The sequence below is a fragment of the Sinocyclocheilus rhinocerous genome, unplaced genomic scaffold (assembly GCF_001515625.1).
Source record: "Sinocyclocheilus rhinocerous isolate Xijiao unplaced genomic scaffold, SAMN03320098_v1.1 scaffold1193, whole genome shotgun sequence".
NCBI classification, from domain to species: domain Eukaryota; kingdom Metazoa; phylum Chordata; class Actinopteri; order Cypriniformes; family Cyprinidae; genus Sinocyclocheilus; species Sinocyclocheilus rhinocerous.
In genome coordinates this window covers 278,516-292,823 of record NW_015642181.1, presented here as the reverse complement: position 1 = coordinate 292,823, position 14,308 = coordinate 278,516, and the positions used below count along the sequence as shown (strand labels likewise).

At 39.5% G+C, this 14,308-nt stretch overlaps 1 protein-coding gene across 1 annotated transcript in view; it reads left to right on the top strand.

The window, feature by feature from the left end:
* Nucleotides 1-14,308, top strand: part of LOC107755698 (histone-lysine N-methyltransferase 2C-like) — a 170,251-nt gene that overhangs the window by 65,913 nt on the left and 90,030 nt on the right. The window contains exons 4-6 of the mRNA XM_016572585.1: nt 4,036-4,285; nt 11,121-11,272; nt 11,350-11,459. Coding sequence (XP_016428071.1) covers nt 4,036-4,285; nt 11,121-11,272; nt 11,350-11,459 — 512 coding nt within the window. The remainder of the gene's footprint in view (nt 1-4,035; nt 4,286-11,120; nt 11,273-11,349; nt 11,460-14,308) is intronic.

Sequence of the window (14,308 nt, the reverse complement as noted above, 5' to 3'; positions counted from 1 at the left end):
CTAAAAATTCACAGCGTTTTATTATAATAGTGTTCTCATTATAATGTTATGTTCCCAGTCTTCCCAGTCTTAGTTATTAATATTTTGCATTGTTGTTTGTCCTGCTCGTGCTGCGCGCTGAAACCGTAGTACCCGTAGAACTACAATGAAGCGCTTGACTCAACCAAATGCATCTTATACGAGATAAATAATATGGCTGAAATGTTTTGAAATCACTTGTACCCTACCTGATCGAAAAAATCCAGTCTTTCACTCTGCCTGTGCCAGTTTGAGTCTTGTTAAAGATTTAAATCCCTACCGCCAAGATGCTCCTCTGTCGGTCACGGATTATGGAAAGTTAAACTTAAATCTATAGGGGTGGTTGGATTTATTCACGCACGTTAAAATATTTATTTGAAGCGTCTTTCTTTTCAGATTCTTATTTACAGCATTATTTTAATAGTCTGTAAATTAACTTATTGGGAGAAATCCGGTAGTTCTATGTGAAATCAGACATTTGAGCACCCCCATATAGCCAAAATGGCATGATCATAACACCCCGCGAATATTCGACTGTGAGATTGGTAGTCGAATCAGGCTCCTCCTATCGAAGCATCAATTCTTCGACTATTCGGGGTCACCCCTAATATATACCATTTAAACATGTAAGCATAAAAGGCACAATAAGACTTTAGTCTTTGCAACTTTACAGATCTTCTTTATGCACCAAGAGCTTGTAACACGTCAAAGAGAAAGGAAAAATTGAAATCGCATCATATGACCCCTTTAACATAAAATACTCGGTCATATTTCCTCATACAGAATAATACGTCTTTCAAATTTGTAAAAGGTTTACTTTTATTTGTGTGCACTCACAATAACAACAAAACGTTGTGCTTTTGTAAAATAATGAAAGCAAACAGGATGCGCTTTCTGCCATCTAGGTCTCTGTGAATTTGAGCATGTCAAAAAATAAATAAATAAATAATCAGAAAACACTAGTTTATCAATGCATTATTATAATATTAAGGCAGTCGTCTTGCTGTTTTTTTCCCTGGCGCATTCATAATCATTACTTCTGCCGGTGTGCTGTGGCAAGTTTTATGCGTGTGCGCTTGAGCGGTGATGGGTTATAGGCAATAAAAGGCAAATTTTTATATATGGTTTATTAATATAAACCTGCCATTAATTGACTAATTGCTAAAAATTAGCGACTACTAGTCGACTAGAAAAAACTTAAGTCGAGGGCAGCCATAATTATTTCACTAGATTGTTTTATTCTATTTTTGATCAAATAAATTCAGTCTTGGTGAGGATAAGAGACTTTATGATCTTTAGAGACATTAATAAATCTTAATTATTCCAAACTTTTGACCGGTAGTGTACTGTTTGTGTTTTATTTTGTGAATTATATGTGTGACGAGATAGACAGATGTGATGCCTAATTTGTGAAGGATTTGCTTGTTGAGGCTGTTCATTTTATAGAATTGGAAGTTATTTGTTAATCAGTCTGGGTAGAACTTGATTGGTGTGAATCATGGACTTAATTGGTCACACACTTCCTCACTGGATGTCTTAGTTTTCAGTTGTGTCAGACATAATAACCTACAATTCAGTTTAAAACATACACATATCATTGTTGAAAATCCCAAGAAGCAGAATCCTGTTGCAAACCCCGGCACACACACACACGCATGGCCACAGCTAGTGTGCTTTATTTGTACACTGAGTGAAAGCGAGGGAGTTGGGTGAGGTCTCTGCTACTGTCATTAGTAAAGGGAGGGGGTGAGAGAGCGCTCTCTTTTGGATTCCCAATTAGCACAGATTGTGCACTCGCTAATGTGCAGCACCATTTGCAAAATGTGCGAGAGGAGAGAGACCCCCCTTCAGCCAGTACTGCATGTGCATCACATCTCCCACTGACAGCAGCACTCAAGGGCCGCAAAACGTTGTCCATGACGGACAGATTATTAACAGCTGGTCTATGTGGTAATTACATTACATCAGACATCCAAACGTTTGTTTCGTTCATCGACCTCAAATGTGTCTTATCATCTGAAACATGTAAGTAGTAGCATCATTACATGGCTGCTCGCTCTATCGTTAACCTAGAAAAGTGTGCACTATTTAAGTGTTTGTGCAGAGTGTGGAAGCTGAATAGTAGCACGCTCACTGCATGACAGTTAACTTGGAGGTGCCAGTGCGATCATTTACATGGGCCGCACAACAAACAGATAAATAGTGTTTGAGAAAATAAATGAACTCTAATGAGAATGCGCTGACAATTATGACATTTCAGTAAGATTTCCCATAATCACAGTGTTTACGAGCAAAATATTGTCAGCAAATACAAGTACAAAAACCCAAGCTGAAAAGCCCAATAACAGAAAACAAACACACAGACACAAGGCCGCAGCTAGTGTGCTTTATTTGCACACTGAGAGAAAGCAGTGGAGTCGGGGGGAGGGGACCGCTGAAACCCTGCTGCTGTCATTAGTAAAAGGAGGGGGCGAGAGAGTGCTCTCTTTTGGATTCCCAATTAGCACAGATTGTGCACTCGCTAATGTGCAGCACCATTTGCAAAATGTGCGATAGGAGAGAGACCCCCCTTCAGCCAGTACTGCATGTGCATCACATCTCCCACTGACAGCAGCACTCAAGGGCCGCAAAACGAACAGATAAATAGTGTTTGAGAAAATAAATGAACTCTAATGAGAATGCGCTGACAGTTATGACATTTCAGTAAGATTTCCCATAATCACAATGTTTACGAGCAAAATATTGTCAGCAAATACAAGTAAATACAAAAACCCAAGCTGAAAAGCCCAATAACAGAAAACAAACACACAGACACACAAAAATTTTTTTTTTTTTTTTAAATCATGACTGTTCAGACTGGGGATGCAGTTTCAATGCAGCTCGGATGCTAATTGTTTCTCAGGGTGACATCTGTTCAAGAACATGCATGGCTCCACTGTGAGAACTTTTGCATCCAGACAGTAATTAATTTACTAGAGAATGAGGCAGTTGTGTAATTTTTCATTGCATAGTTTTGTTAGCAATACAACAAAAGAAAATTCTGTACCTACTGGGCCAAAATCCAAAAATAGCTTCAAATACTGTTTAATAAATTGACAACTGTTCTTATAGAAAAATGTGATGTTTTTCATGTAATATTGACTTTAAACAAACAATTTTACATAGCAGGGTTTCCCATAGGGAGGTGCGTGAGTTGGTGAAAAGGTAATAATTATATATATATCACAAAAATGTAAACTAAAAATAAATAAATAGGGCTGCACTATTAAAATAATATTTAAATCACTGTATGGCTTGAGACAATTATCAAATCACAAAAGGCTGCGATTTAGTCCGATGTGCTGTGTGTTTTAGAGTGAAGCGCTGCACTTGTTCGTTTACTAGCACAAATTGAACCAAGGCTCTGTGAGATATATTTAATATAACATATTAACAAATTAAATTGCAGCCTTTGCAATCACATTATCACGTTAAGCCAAATCACAATATTATGCTGTTTCATGCAGCCCTAGCTTTCAGCCAGTGTTTGAATAAAGATGGCAGTTGTAGGTTGATTAGGAGGTCTTGTCATTTAAATGATTTGTAGTGTGATTTCATTGTCGGAGCCATCCAAGGATGTTATATCCTCTTCCGTAATCCTCTTAGAGTTTGTTCTCCCAGTCTGTGGCACTGGGCCATGGGCTGAAAACCCATTACTAGTCAGATTGTTGCACAAATAGTACAGTGAGGATTGGATGCGGAACTGCTTAATGACTTGGGGCAAAACACTACCCAAGTACTTGAATGCAACAGCTTATGGCAATGAATGGTCAAATTCAGTTTTCTTTGCCATACAAAATGTGTCAATGGAATTCATAACTTTGCAAGTTGCACATTGCATTCTAATCATTGCACTTTAAGTATGCAAAATGGAAGCATGCACTTGCAATACTGGCCAGGCATTCACATCTACATTTGTGCACTTAAGAATGTTTACTTGGGTTATGTTTCTGATCGAATAGTTGAAAGTCTGAAAAGTAATTTCTCTTATCTCTTCTCTTATCCCTCTCAGAGAAAAGCTCTGTGCCTTCTGCTACTGTGGAGAAAAGAGTCTCTTGGGTCAGGGTGAGTTGAAACTGTTTGGACCCACGCCTGGTTACGTTCCCCTGCACATCCAGAACCGCCGTGCCAGCTCTGAGAAGGACGACGATTACCATGACGACGACAATGATTTTGATGACAGTGACAACAACCGCAGCCCAGGGCATCGTGGGAGTGGCTTGAAAAAGTGAGTTGTTACTGCAGTTGTCTGGTGTAGGTGCTTTGGATGGATGTTTGGTTCTCCAAAAATGTTTTAAAAAAAGAAATGGGAAAAAAAAAAGGATTGCAATAAAGATGCAAAATACGCACATTCATTGACTTCGTCACACTACTGTTTTTTTTTTTTTCTCCAACATCTCAGGCCACGAGTGATCAATTTATGTCAGGTTAGGACTCAATTCAACTGTTAAATATGAATCTTTCATTTATTAAGGATGTTCCAATCAGGATTTTTGGAGCCGATCACCAACCATTGATCACAGGAAGCAATATCTGCAGATACGATCACCGATACCGATCTTTTTGAAGCCTTCTTTTTATCGTGTAGAGTTATTTATAGTGATGCTCCAGTCAGGATTTTTACAGACATTCATTCAGGGCCTGAATTTCATTTTTGAATATGGGGGGAATTCCCCTCTTAGGAGACTCTTGTGGAGGGGATTTTTTAATTTGAGGGATGAAGAAAGGGCATTTTTTTAGACATTCTTCAAAAATATATAATTATCTCACCTAAATATTTGATAATATCAATTTGATAATATCAAATATTTTTACAATGGGGCAATTGCTGCACAATAGCTTACACACAGCACAAGCCGGATTTCTGTACACTCTTAAAAAGAGTTTGCATCATTTTTTTTTGTTATGACAGCTTTTAATGAAATTGTTCAACCAACAAACTACATTGAGTTAGAACAACTTAATTTGTAACATAAACATATTTTAAATTAAAGGCACAATATGTACGATTTTTTAATTAAAGGACTAAATGTATCTAGTATGATAAAACAGCGCTGCTTTTTTTCCCACATATGCACGACCGAAAGGAGCGTGTGTCACGCTCGTTCAGCGGCCTCGTTTCGCTTCGACGGCTTTCAGCCTCACCCTGCTTCATTCTACTACGTTAATAAATCATTAGCTCATCCATGAACATGATTTCTGCCCGAGTCCCGTCGAATTGCTTCGGCTGTGGGGATGAAGACAACAACTCCCATGATTCCACACGCGTCATCAAACTACGTCTTTGTCTATTTGTTTATTTTGAATATGCGCCCTCTAGCGGCGAAAATTACATATTGTGCCTTTAATTACTCAAAAAAATTAAGTTGCTCCAACTAATGGATTTGTCGGCCTGGAACCAATTTATATGATCTTTTTTCAGTTCAAATCCACAGCTATCATAGCACACGCTAAATTTAACTTACTTAGCATGTATAATGAACAAGAAAGATGTTACTTGTCACTGGCATTAGCGCAGCCATTGCAAATAGAGTCAATGTAGGGTATACCTTCATGTGGTCTCTTCAGCACAATGGCAACCATAAAAACTTCAACATAACAGAAACTCTTTTAAATGTTAAACATAACAGCATTAAACACTAATAGGTCTTTCCCTTCACTAAAATAAAACACATAAAATAACACTTAATTTCAACATTTACTCTCTTCATCCAGTCCTATGCGAAGCATGCTGGGATCTAGAAATCCACTACCCAATTTCCAAAGTTAACAAGACAATTTTATTGAGTTACTACAACTTAATTTGCGCATTTTGAAAGGTAAAGAGAGAGAACGTGCGGCGATTCACTCACGCTGTTTGTGAAATTACGTCTCACAGAAAGTTTTTAAGTTATTTAATAAAGAAATATGAATTGTACCTCACCTTCAGCATTATAATTATTTTACCTGCGCCTGACAGAGATGCCGCTGCATGTCATGCCAAACCTCTCACGGCATGCTGGCGCGTCGTCAGCTTGAGATCGGTTTATGAGATCGGCCTTTATAGAGATCGCCGATCAAACTTCCCAAAGTGATTATCGGCCGCTAGCGATCGGTAGCCGATCAATCGGAGCGCCCCTAGCATTTAGTACCATTCTGTTGTGAAAACAGTTAAAAAGAAAAAAAAATTTAAATTACAGTTTGTTTTGTACATAAGTGGCATGCACAATGATAAAGTACAGGATGTGGTATTCATTGCGGAAGTGGCTTGGTGCAGTTCTGAAGTGTTTGATTGACGTGGCTTTAAGCTGTGATGTGTAATGAGGTTGTGTAGAGGTGAGAGTTGAGAAGGGTTTGCAGGTTTTGTTTGCTGTGGGGACTAAAAGCCCCTTGTTTAAAAAGCAGTGACCCCAGTGACCCCCGCAGAGCTGAAATAATGCTGAGTGCCGTGCTAGGCAACATCTCATTAGGATGTCCAGTGTAATTACTCATAGTAATCAAAAACAATGAGTCCGCAAACTAGGTTCATCTTTGTAATGGTGAGGTTTGAATTTTTCACATAATCTTAAAATTGATTTTTAAATTCATTAAGCATAATACTCTTAATACATTAATGCTCACACACAAAAAAGTGTTGCTTTAAAATGAAAGTTCAGAATGTTTATTTTTGATGTACAATAATTAAAAAGCAAACTTGAAGGAAAACATGAAAAGTGTAATTATTTACTCACCCCATTTGCTCACCCTGTTTCAGACCTGTATTACTTTCTTCGATCAAGCTAAAATAATTATTATATAATTATTAAAACTCACTTTCACTGTATGGGAAAAGAGCAGCCTAAGAAAAGCACGTTATTGATTTAGAATGACACGAGTGGCTTAATGAATGATTTATGGGAAAACAAATGAATATTGAACATTCTTTCATATTAGCAGTACAGTGGCTTAATTACTTGTTTTTTTTTTTTTTTTTTTTTTAAGAGTTAAAGAGTAAGACCAAATTACTAACATAGTAACTAACACACACACACAAAAGCTTTGCTGGATGGAATCTGATTATTTAAGTTTTGGGTCACATAAAACTTAAATGTTGTGTTCTCTTCCATTGTAGTTTCTGATGGAGAGGAATGGAGTGCTTTGACCCAAATACGCTGGGAGTTGCTAATGAATCCGAAACCACAATTCAATTTGGGTCAATTAAGTTGGTGCCAGAATTGCCTGATGATTAGTTACTAGATGGAGGGTTAAAGGAGAAATCTATGAGGGAGAAGTCCACCGACAGCCTTTTACAGCGCTCCACGTGACCTGTTGTTGTCAAAAGTTCCTGTCTGCAGCCACCCTCAGGCTCATTGGATGAGTGCCTAATTTGCTCAGCTCTTCTCAACCAATCAGACAGCTCCCCGAGGAATAGTGACGTAATGCTCTCTGTGCAGTCTCTGGCAGCCTACCAACAGGCAGTGGATTGTTGTGTTGGAAGCATCTGATTGGTCGGTCTGAGCTGGAACTGTGCCAGTTATTGACAGGGGAGTGAAAACAATAACAGCTTAAAAGAGCGGATGAGGACCATTGCATATCATTTAAGGTGGAGACTGTTAAGGTGGAGCAGACATGTAAAGCATTGCTGTTAATTTGTTTTGTACCATGAGACATTGCAGACATAAAAAAAATGACTGACACAGACTCTGCTTTTTGAAAATTTGGTAACACTTTATTTTGGTAGTCTGCTTTAGACATTCTACTAACTTGAGTAACTTTGCAACTTAGTAGAATGTAACGTAATAGAAACTTAGTGGAATGTCTAAAGTGGACTGTTGAAATAAAGTGTAACCCAAAATGTAATGTTCCAATTTGGGCCTGCGCCCGCAGCCAGATTATTTTGATAGCGGCTGGTTCTGAAATAGATCTGTCATGACAGCAACAGTTACTCACAATCAGAGTATGTGAGCGGAGCGCGGAGTGGAGCGGTGTGATTTTGAATGGAGCGTGGAGCGGATTTTTTAAAAGTCGGAGCATCGTGTTTTTCACTCTCTCCAAGAGCGCTCCACCGCCACTCCATCACGAGCAACAATTCGTGCCAACAGCCCGTAATATAACTGCACATTTGTCAAGAATTCACATGTTAAACATATTTAGCTAGCTTGATAGAGAAGGATCACTCAAATCAGAAAGAATGTGAAGGCTATGATGACGGCAATGGACATGAGCGGGAAGTTATAGGCCTAGTGCGGCTTTTTGTTAATGACTGTCCTACTGCAGGATTTAACACAGAGTAACAGCTCACTACCAGTTACAAAAGACACTGTAACAGTCTGTCACAGGCAATTCTAGTTGCATTTTTCATCAGTTAATTTCTTAAATGATCCTTTGATTATGTTATGGCCCGCCATCTAGTGGCGAAAACTTTTTTGGCCCAATGCCAAACTTACTTGCCGACCCCTGCCGTAGGGTGTCCCATTTGTCATTTTAGCTTTCAGAAGGGTGCTCACGAGCGCCCCCTTTGTGGCCGCTATGCGCCCTCGATCTGCACTTCTGCTAAGCCCGCAAGCCTGCGAGCTACGCAGCCGACTTCTACCCAGCAGTCAAATCGGCTTTACGTCACGAAAGTGCGGACTCAGAAGAAGACCGTGAGGGTTTAGGGTGCCATTTGGGACAGGGCCTAAGATTGTCTGATCCACAGAGGATACATGTGATGCTGCCTCTTTCGTTGAAGAATATGCCCAGATATCACTGTGAAATGGACATTTATTTTTCTAAGTGTAAATGTTCTTAAACCTAGTGAACTGCCTTGCCGACAGTCACCAGATTATAGTACATCAATTCTCAGACCAAACAAACTAAAATAAGCACCAACCATTGTCAACAGGGCTACTTTTACATTTATGTATTTAGCAGACACTTTTATTCAAAGTGACTTGCAATACAACAGAGGAACAAAAGCAGTTTGTCACAGTGCCAATAATAAATTTGAAATATACAATGTCAGGTTTATTAGACAGCTAGGTTAGGAAGCAAGCTTGCTTGTGTGTGTGTGCGCGTGCGTGTGTGCATGTGTGTGTGCATGTGTGTGTGTGTGCGTGTGCGTGTGCGTGTGAGTGCGAGTGTGAGTGCGTGTGCGAGTGCATTAGTTTAAGGGTGTGGGGTGGTTTGTGGTTGCAGAAGAGGTGCGTCTTTAGCTTGTTTTTGAAAGTTGTGATGGTCTCAGCAGTTTGGATGGAGGTTGGCAGCTCTTTCCACCAGAGAGGAGCAGAGAGGGTGAAGGTTTTTGAGAGTGACTTTGTGTCTCAGTGTGAAGGAACAACAAGGTGTCACTCGTTCAGAGACCGTAGTTGGCAGGATGGAGCATACGCTTGTAGGAGTCAATTGTGAAAGGGAGGTGCAGTTTTAGCGGCAGCCCTGAAAGCGAATGTCAAAATCTAGAATTTGAAAGCTGATTAAACATAACTCTTTCAAGAGTTTTTGACAGAAAAGGAAGAAAGACTGGTCTGTTGGATTTAGTTATGTTTTTTGAGCAGTGGGGTTACCAGAGCCTGTTTACATACATACATTGATGATGTGAGTCAGCACGGATAGCAATGTTGGTGAGATCTGCTGTAGTAGGTGGGAGTGGATCAGGTCTAAGGGACAGGATGTAGGATGGCTGGCACAGAGAACTTTGGAGACCTCATTCTCCATGAGGGGAGAGAAGGAAGAGAAGAGTGGAATGTGTGTAGGTTGGCTTTGGGTAAGGGGTGCAGAGAACTGACTGCTGATGGTTGCCACCTTATCGGTGAAAAAGCTGATAAAGTCATCCGCAGTTTGAGAAGAAGTGGAAGGAGGTGGAGGGGGACAGAGTAGAGGGGTAACACACTGATAAAACCGGAAGAATGTGTCTGCTGACGTTGGTTGGAGTCTGACAGTGCAGTGTAAATCTGTATCCTAATTCAAAAATAACCTAAGAATGGTCTTTACTCACAAATATAGCTCCTCACGTGAAGCGTGCATTATACTCCGCTAAAATTGATTGCAGTGCAGTTTGACATTAGCATGTTGCTAAGCTAATAACCTTAGGCATACTTCTAAGAGTAAAAATATGCAGCATAATCAGACATTGGGTAAAGCAGTAATTTTTAGCACATTGCACATATTTTATCAATGCATTTTAGTATTGAATAAAATATTTTAATCAGTGTTTCTTTCTGGCTGTCTTGGATCAATTTCAAAATGCATTCTTGGATTGTCCTATCAGTAAAGGATGCATGTGATGCTGCCTTGAAACTTTTAAGACTTATATTTGCTTCCTGATGTTTGGAAAGGTCTGTACCTACGATGCCTTAAAATTTTCGGATCCTCAATAGGATATAGACCAATTTGCGAATGACTCCTGTAAGTGTATTCCTTTCTTATGAAATGTTGGAAAACTAAAAGTCCAAAACTCACAAATCAAAAGAGTCACAAACCAAAGACGTTAATGGAATTGTTTCAGAATTGAAAACAAAATCATGGAGTTCCTTACAATAACCCTAATGTCACTCCTCCTTTGATACAAGTCTTTTTAAAGAGGAAGTTGCACACCAAACGGTATATTTATATTTATGCAGATGTTCCGGACAGAAGAGGGATCGCATACAGTAGTCTTTCATCCTGTCCCCGCTGCAACCCACTTCTGGCTGGCCCTCTTCAAACCAGCTCCCTTTTTAAATGTTAATTCCTTTTTTTCTGCTTCTATGAGTCTCTGTAGCTCACTCTCTCAGCGCCACATCCAAGCAGCGAGTCATTCCAGTCCCCCACCCCCTTTCCGGCTCTCTTTCGTCCTCTCTCTTTCTCTCTCTTTCATACTTTGCTTCTAAACAGCCAGTCCTTGTGTTGCAGCCAAGTATGATAACCCCATACCTCGCCGTTGCAGACAGGGCTTCATGAGTGTTGTAGTTGCACCGTAGGCCTTTTTGAAACATGACTGAGATGCTGACATCCAGAAATAAATTGCCAAATGATTGTAATCTCACAGAGGAGAGGGCAACATTGCTGTCACCTTCAAATATTCTTTTGTGACTCTTTCAGTGTCTTTACAGATTAAACCTAATGTGTGCGTTTGCTTCTTTCCTCAGGGTCAGCTCTCCAGACAGCGGCCTGCACTCAACCTCTGCTCCTGGTAGTACAGACCCTGCTGCTGAGGAGCCTGGCCAGAAGTTCTGGGATGAACTGGGCCAAATTGGCCTTCCCCATGATATTAACGTTGCGTCTTTATTCGACCCCACTGGTAGGTAACCCTACTCTAGCAACACTTTTTGCGTCTTTCAATGGTTGATGGTGTTTATTATTCTGTTGCACCTGCAGGCCAGTGTTGCGCTCACCTGCGCTGTGCAGCCTGGTCGGAGGGCGTATGCCGCGGTGAGGGACAGTCGCTGCTGTATGTGGACAAAGCAATTGACTCAGGGAGCACAGAGGTGAGTGACACCCACACCACTGTGTTTGAATGTCTTGTTGGTGGATTTGTTCGGGCTTTCAACCTTGAAATGGTTGTTCCATCAACTTTTTCGACCGACATGCCAGCACCCAATCTGGCCCTTTTCCATGCGCTTTCACCAGTGAAAAGGTAATTCTGTTTTGTAAACCTGCTGACCTCCAACCAGTGGTGGATTTGTTCGGGCTTTCAACCTTGAAATGGTTGTTCCATCAACTTTTTCGACCGAAATGCTAGCACCCAATGGGCCCTTTTCCATGCGCTTTCACCAGTGAAAAGGTAATTCTGTTTTGTAAACCTGCTGACCTCCAACCAGATACGTTGGAGGCAGAGGGGTGGCATAATTTCCTCACCAAATACACTTTTCAAAAAAGCAACTGAAACGCAAATCAAAACTAGAGCTCTTCCATTACAATTAAACAATTGTATCATGAGATTTAAATATGACATTTATCAGTTATCATTTATCAGTGTTAATTTATTAATGTTTGAAGATGAACTTTAAGTGAATATTAGATGACTAATGATAATGTTAGATGGCGTTGATAATCTAAATGTAAAAAATAGGGGGAAAAACACTCTAATATCGAATGAAAGCTGATGTGGTATTAATATATTGTGCATCCCTAAATGGTATTGTTATTTTTATTTTTTACTTGATATATTTCATTCAGTTATGATGACTTAGAAAGATGACTTGAACATGTTTCTGATTAAATTTGTGATTGTGATTTTAAAAAAGCTCCAGGTTTGCTTTGTTTGTTTGTAGGGCTGCACAGTTTGGCCCAAAAAAGTGATTTCCTATCAAACTGACTGTAAAATAATAATATAGCAATGAGATAAGTAAAAATAAATAAATAAAAAGATGACTTACTCTTATTGACTTGATCTACATTTCAAGTAGGCCTAAATAAAGATTGCAGTGCACTTTGTTTATGGGCGGGTTATATAGTAACATAGTCAGTTACGCCATTATTTCTCTCTGTGGACTTGTGGGCTGAATTGGCAGAGCTTCACTGAGCCCTCGATCTAGCATCATTTTAGTGGCAAATGGTTATTAGTGGGGTTGAGTGGGCCTGTGTTTGCGCCAATTTGTATTTTTGAATGCAGTCGCAAACTTGAGCCATAACTTTCCCTGAGAGTAATTTTTGTGGAGGAATGACAAATGCGCTCACTGTTGATTAAGTATTCAGAGTTAATCATGAATTATTGGCAGTGGAAGAGACTGGAGAGGTTGTGTCACTCCTCTGGTCTTAAAAATATTTTTTAATTAGGAGCAGAGCAGTTCAGAACTGCCATAGCCGTCTCTCTTGTGCAACTCCACTAATTAACACAATGCAATGTGGCAGACACAAGGGCACACGGAACCCGGGCAGGGAAAGCGCATTAGGAGTAATTAATTTTTCATATTCTCTTCACCTGCGATCTGATTCTTGAGGAAAAACACATAGCATCTATCCAAATGTGTGGTTATACTACTGTATGTGAAATGCAGTTCGGATCTATCAAAACTCCAACAATCCAAATAGAAACATATGCTTTTAGTGTAATTGTCCATGTTTTCTATGAGATGAGTAATATTAAGCAGACTGTCCTTTTGTTTTGGTGTTTCTGCCTCTGGCACTCACTAATCTGGTATGTCTTGAACACTTTTCTCTGCTTTTCTGGAACAGAAACTGTTGAGTCAGTGGGGATAGTTGTTCAAAAAATAAATTATCCAAATGATGAATTAGATCTACATCACACTAGGTTTTCCCTATGTGTGAGTGCCCATAGTGACCCTTAGAGTGGTTGCTCTGCAGCTTTATTGCCTGCATGTAGAAGCTGTTCAGTAATCCAGCAGACTTTGGCTTAATGTGTTGTTACTGTTTGACAGACAGAGAACAATTTATTACTGGGGTGACCGAGGTCTTTCAGGGTAGACCTGGTCTTCTTAACACCAAGCCCAGTTGATTTGCTGTATGTAGAGTAGCTCACAGCCAGCCAGTATGCTCTTAGCACTGTGGCTGCAATTTGGTTGGAATATACTTGCTGGTTTATAGATGTTATATTTTGCATGTCATAATTTTTCTTAAAGGGGTCATATGATGCGATTTAAATTTTTCCTTTCTCTTTGGAGTGTTACAAGCCCTTGCTGCATAAAGAAGATCTGTAAAGTTACAAAGACTAAAGTCTCAAATCCAAAGAGATATTCTTTATAAAAGTTAAGAGTCAACCACGCCTACCTAAAACGGCTCGTTCTAACATGCCCCCACATGTCTACGTCACGATGTGGGAAGATTTGCATAACACCGCCCAAATGTTCACGCAAAGAAAGAAGACGTAACTTTTATTCTCGCTGTAGTATAGTTGCAAATAAAAGTAATGCTTGTTACATACTATTGACCCAGTACTGACACATATTATTTATTAGGTGGTTGGCTTTGTTTATTAATTTTTGTTTCTTTGTTTGTTTGTAATCAAAGATAAAGTACACGTTATATTTGTGTGTCGAAGATAAGGCTTTATTTTTGACAAAAGCTTGGTGTTCAGTTTAATAAGATTTAATTTTTTTTTAGCTAGCTTTATTTTATTTGAATCATGTTTACATGGTATGTCTACAATTTAAAGTAATGGGTTGCGTTTTTCACAATTCAGAAAGGGCTTTTTTCCTCAGATAACTTCCTCAGACATCAAGACAATACAATATTAAGTAGCCTACGTCACATTACCACTAAAGAAACCTGTGAAAACCCCCACTTCCATTGTTTCATTCAGGCACATTTCCGAGCAAATTAGAGGGAAACGAATATTCTCGAAGCTCTTAAAGGGGTCATATGACGTTGCTAAAAA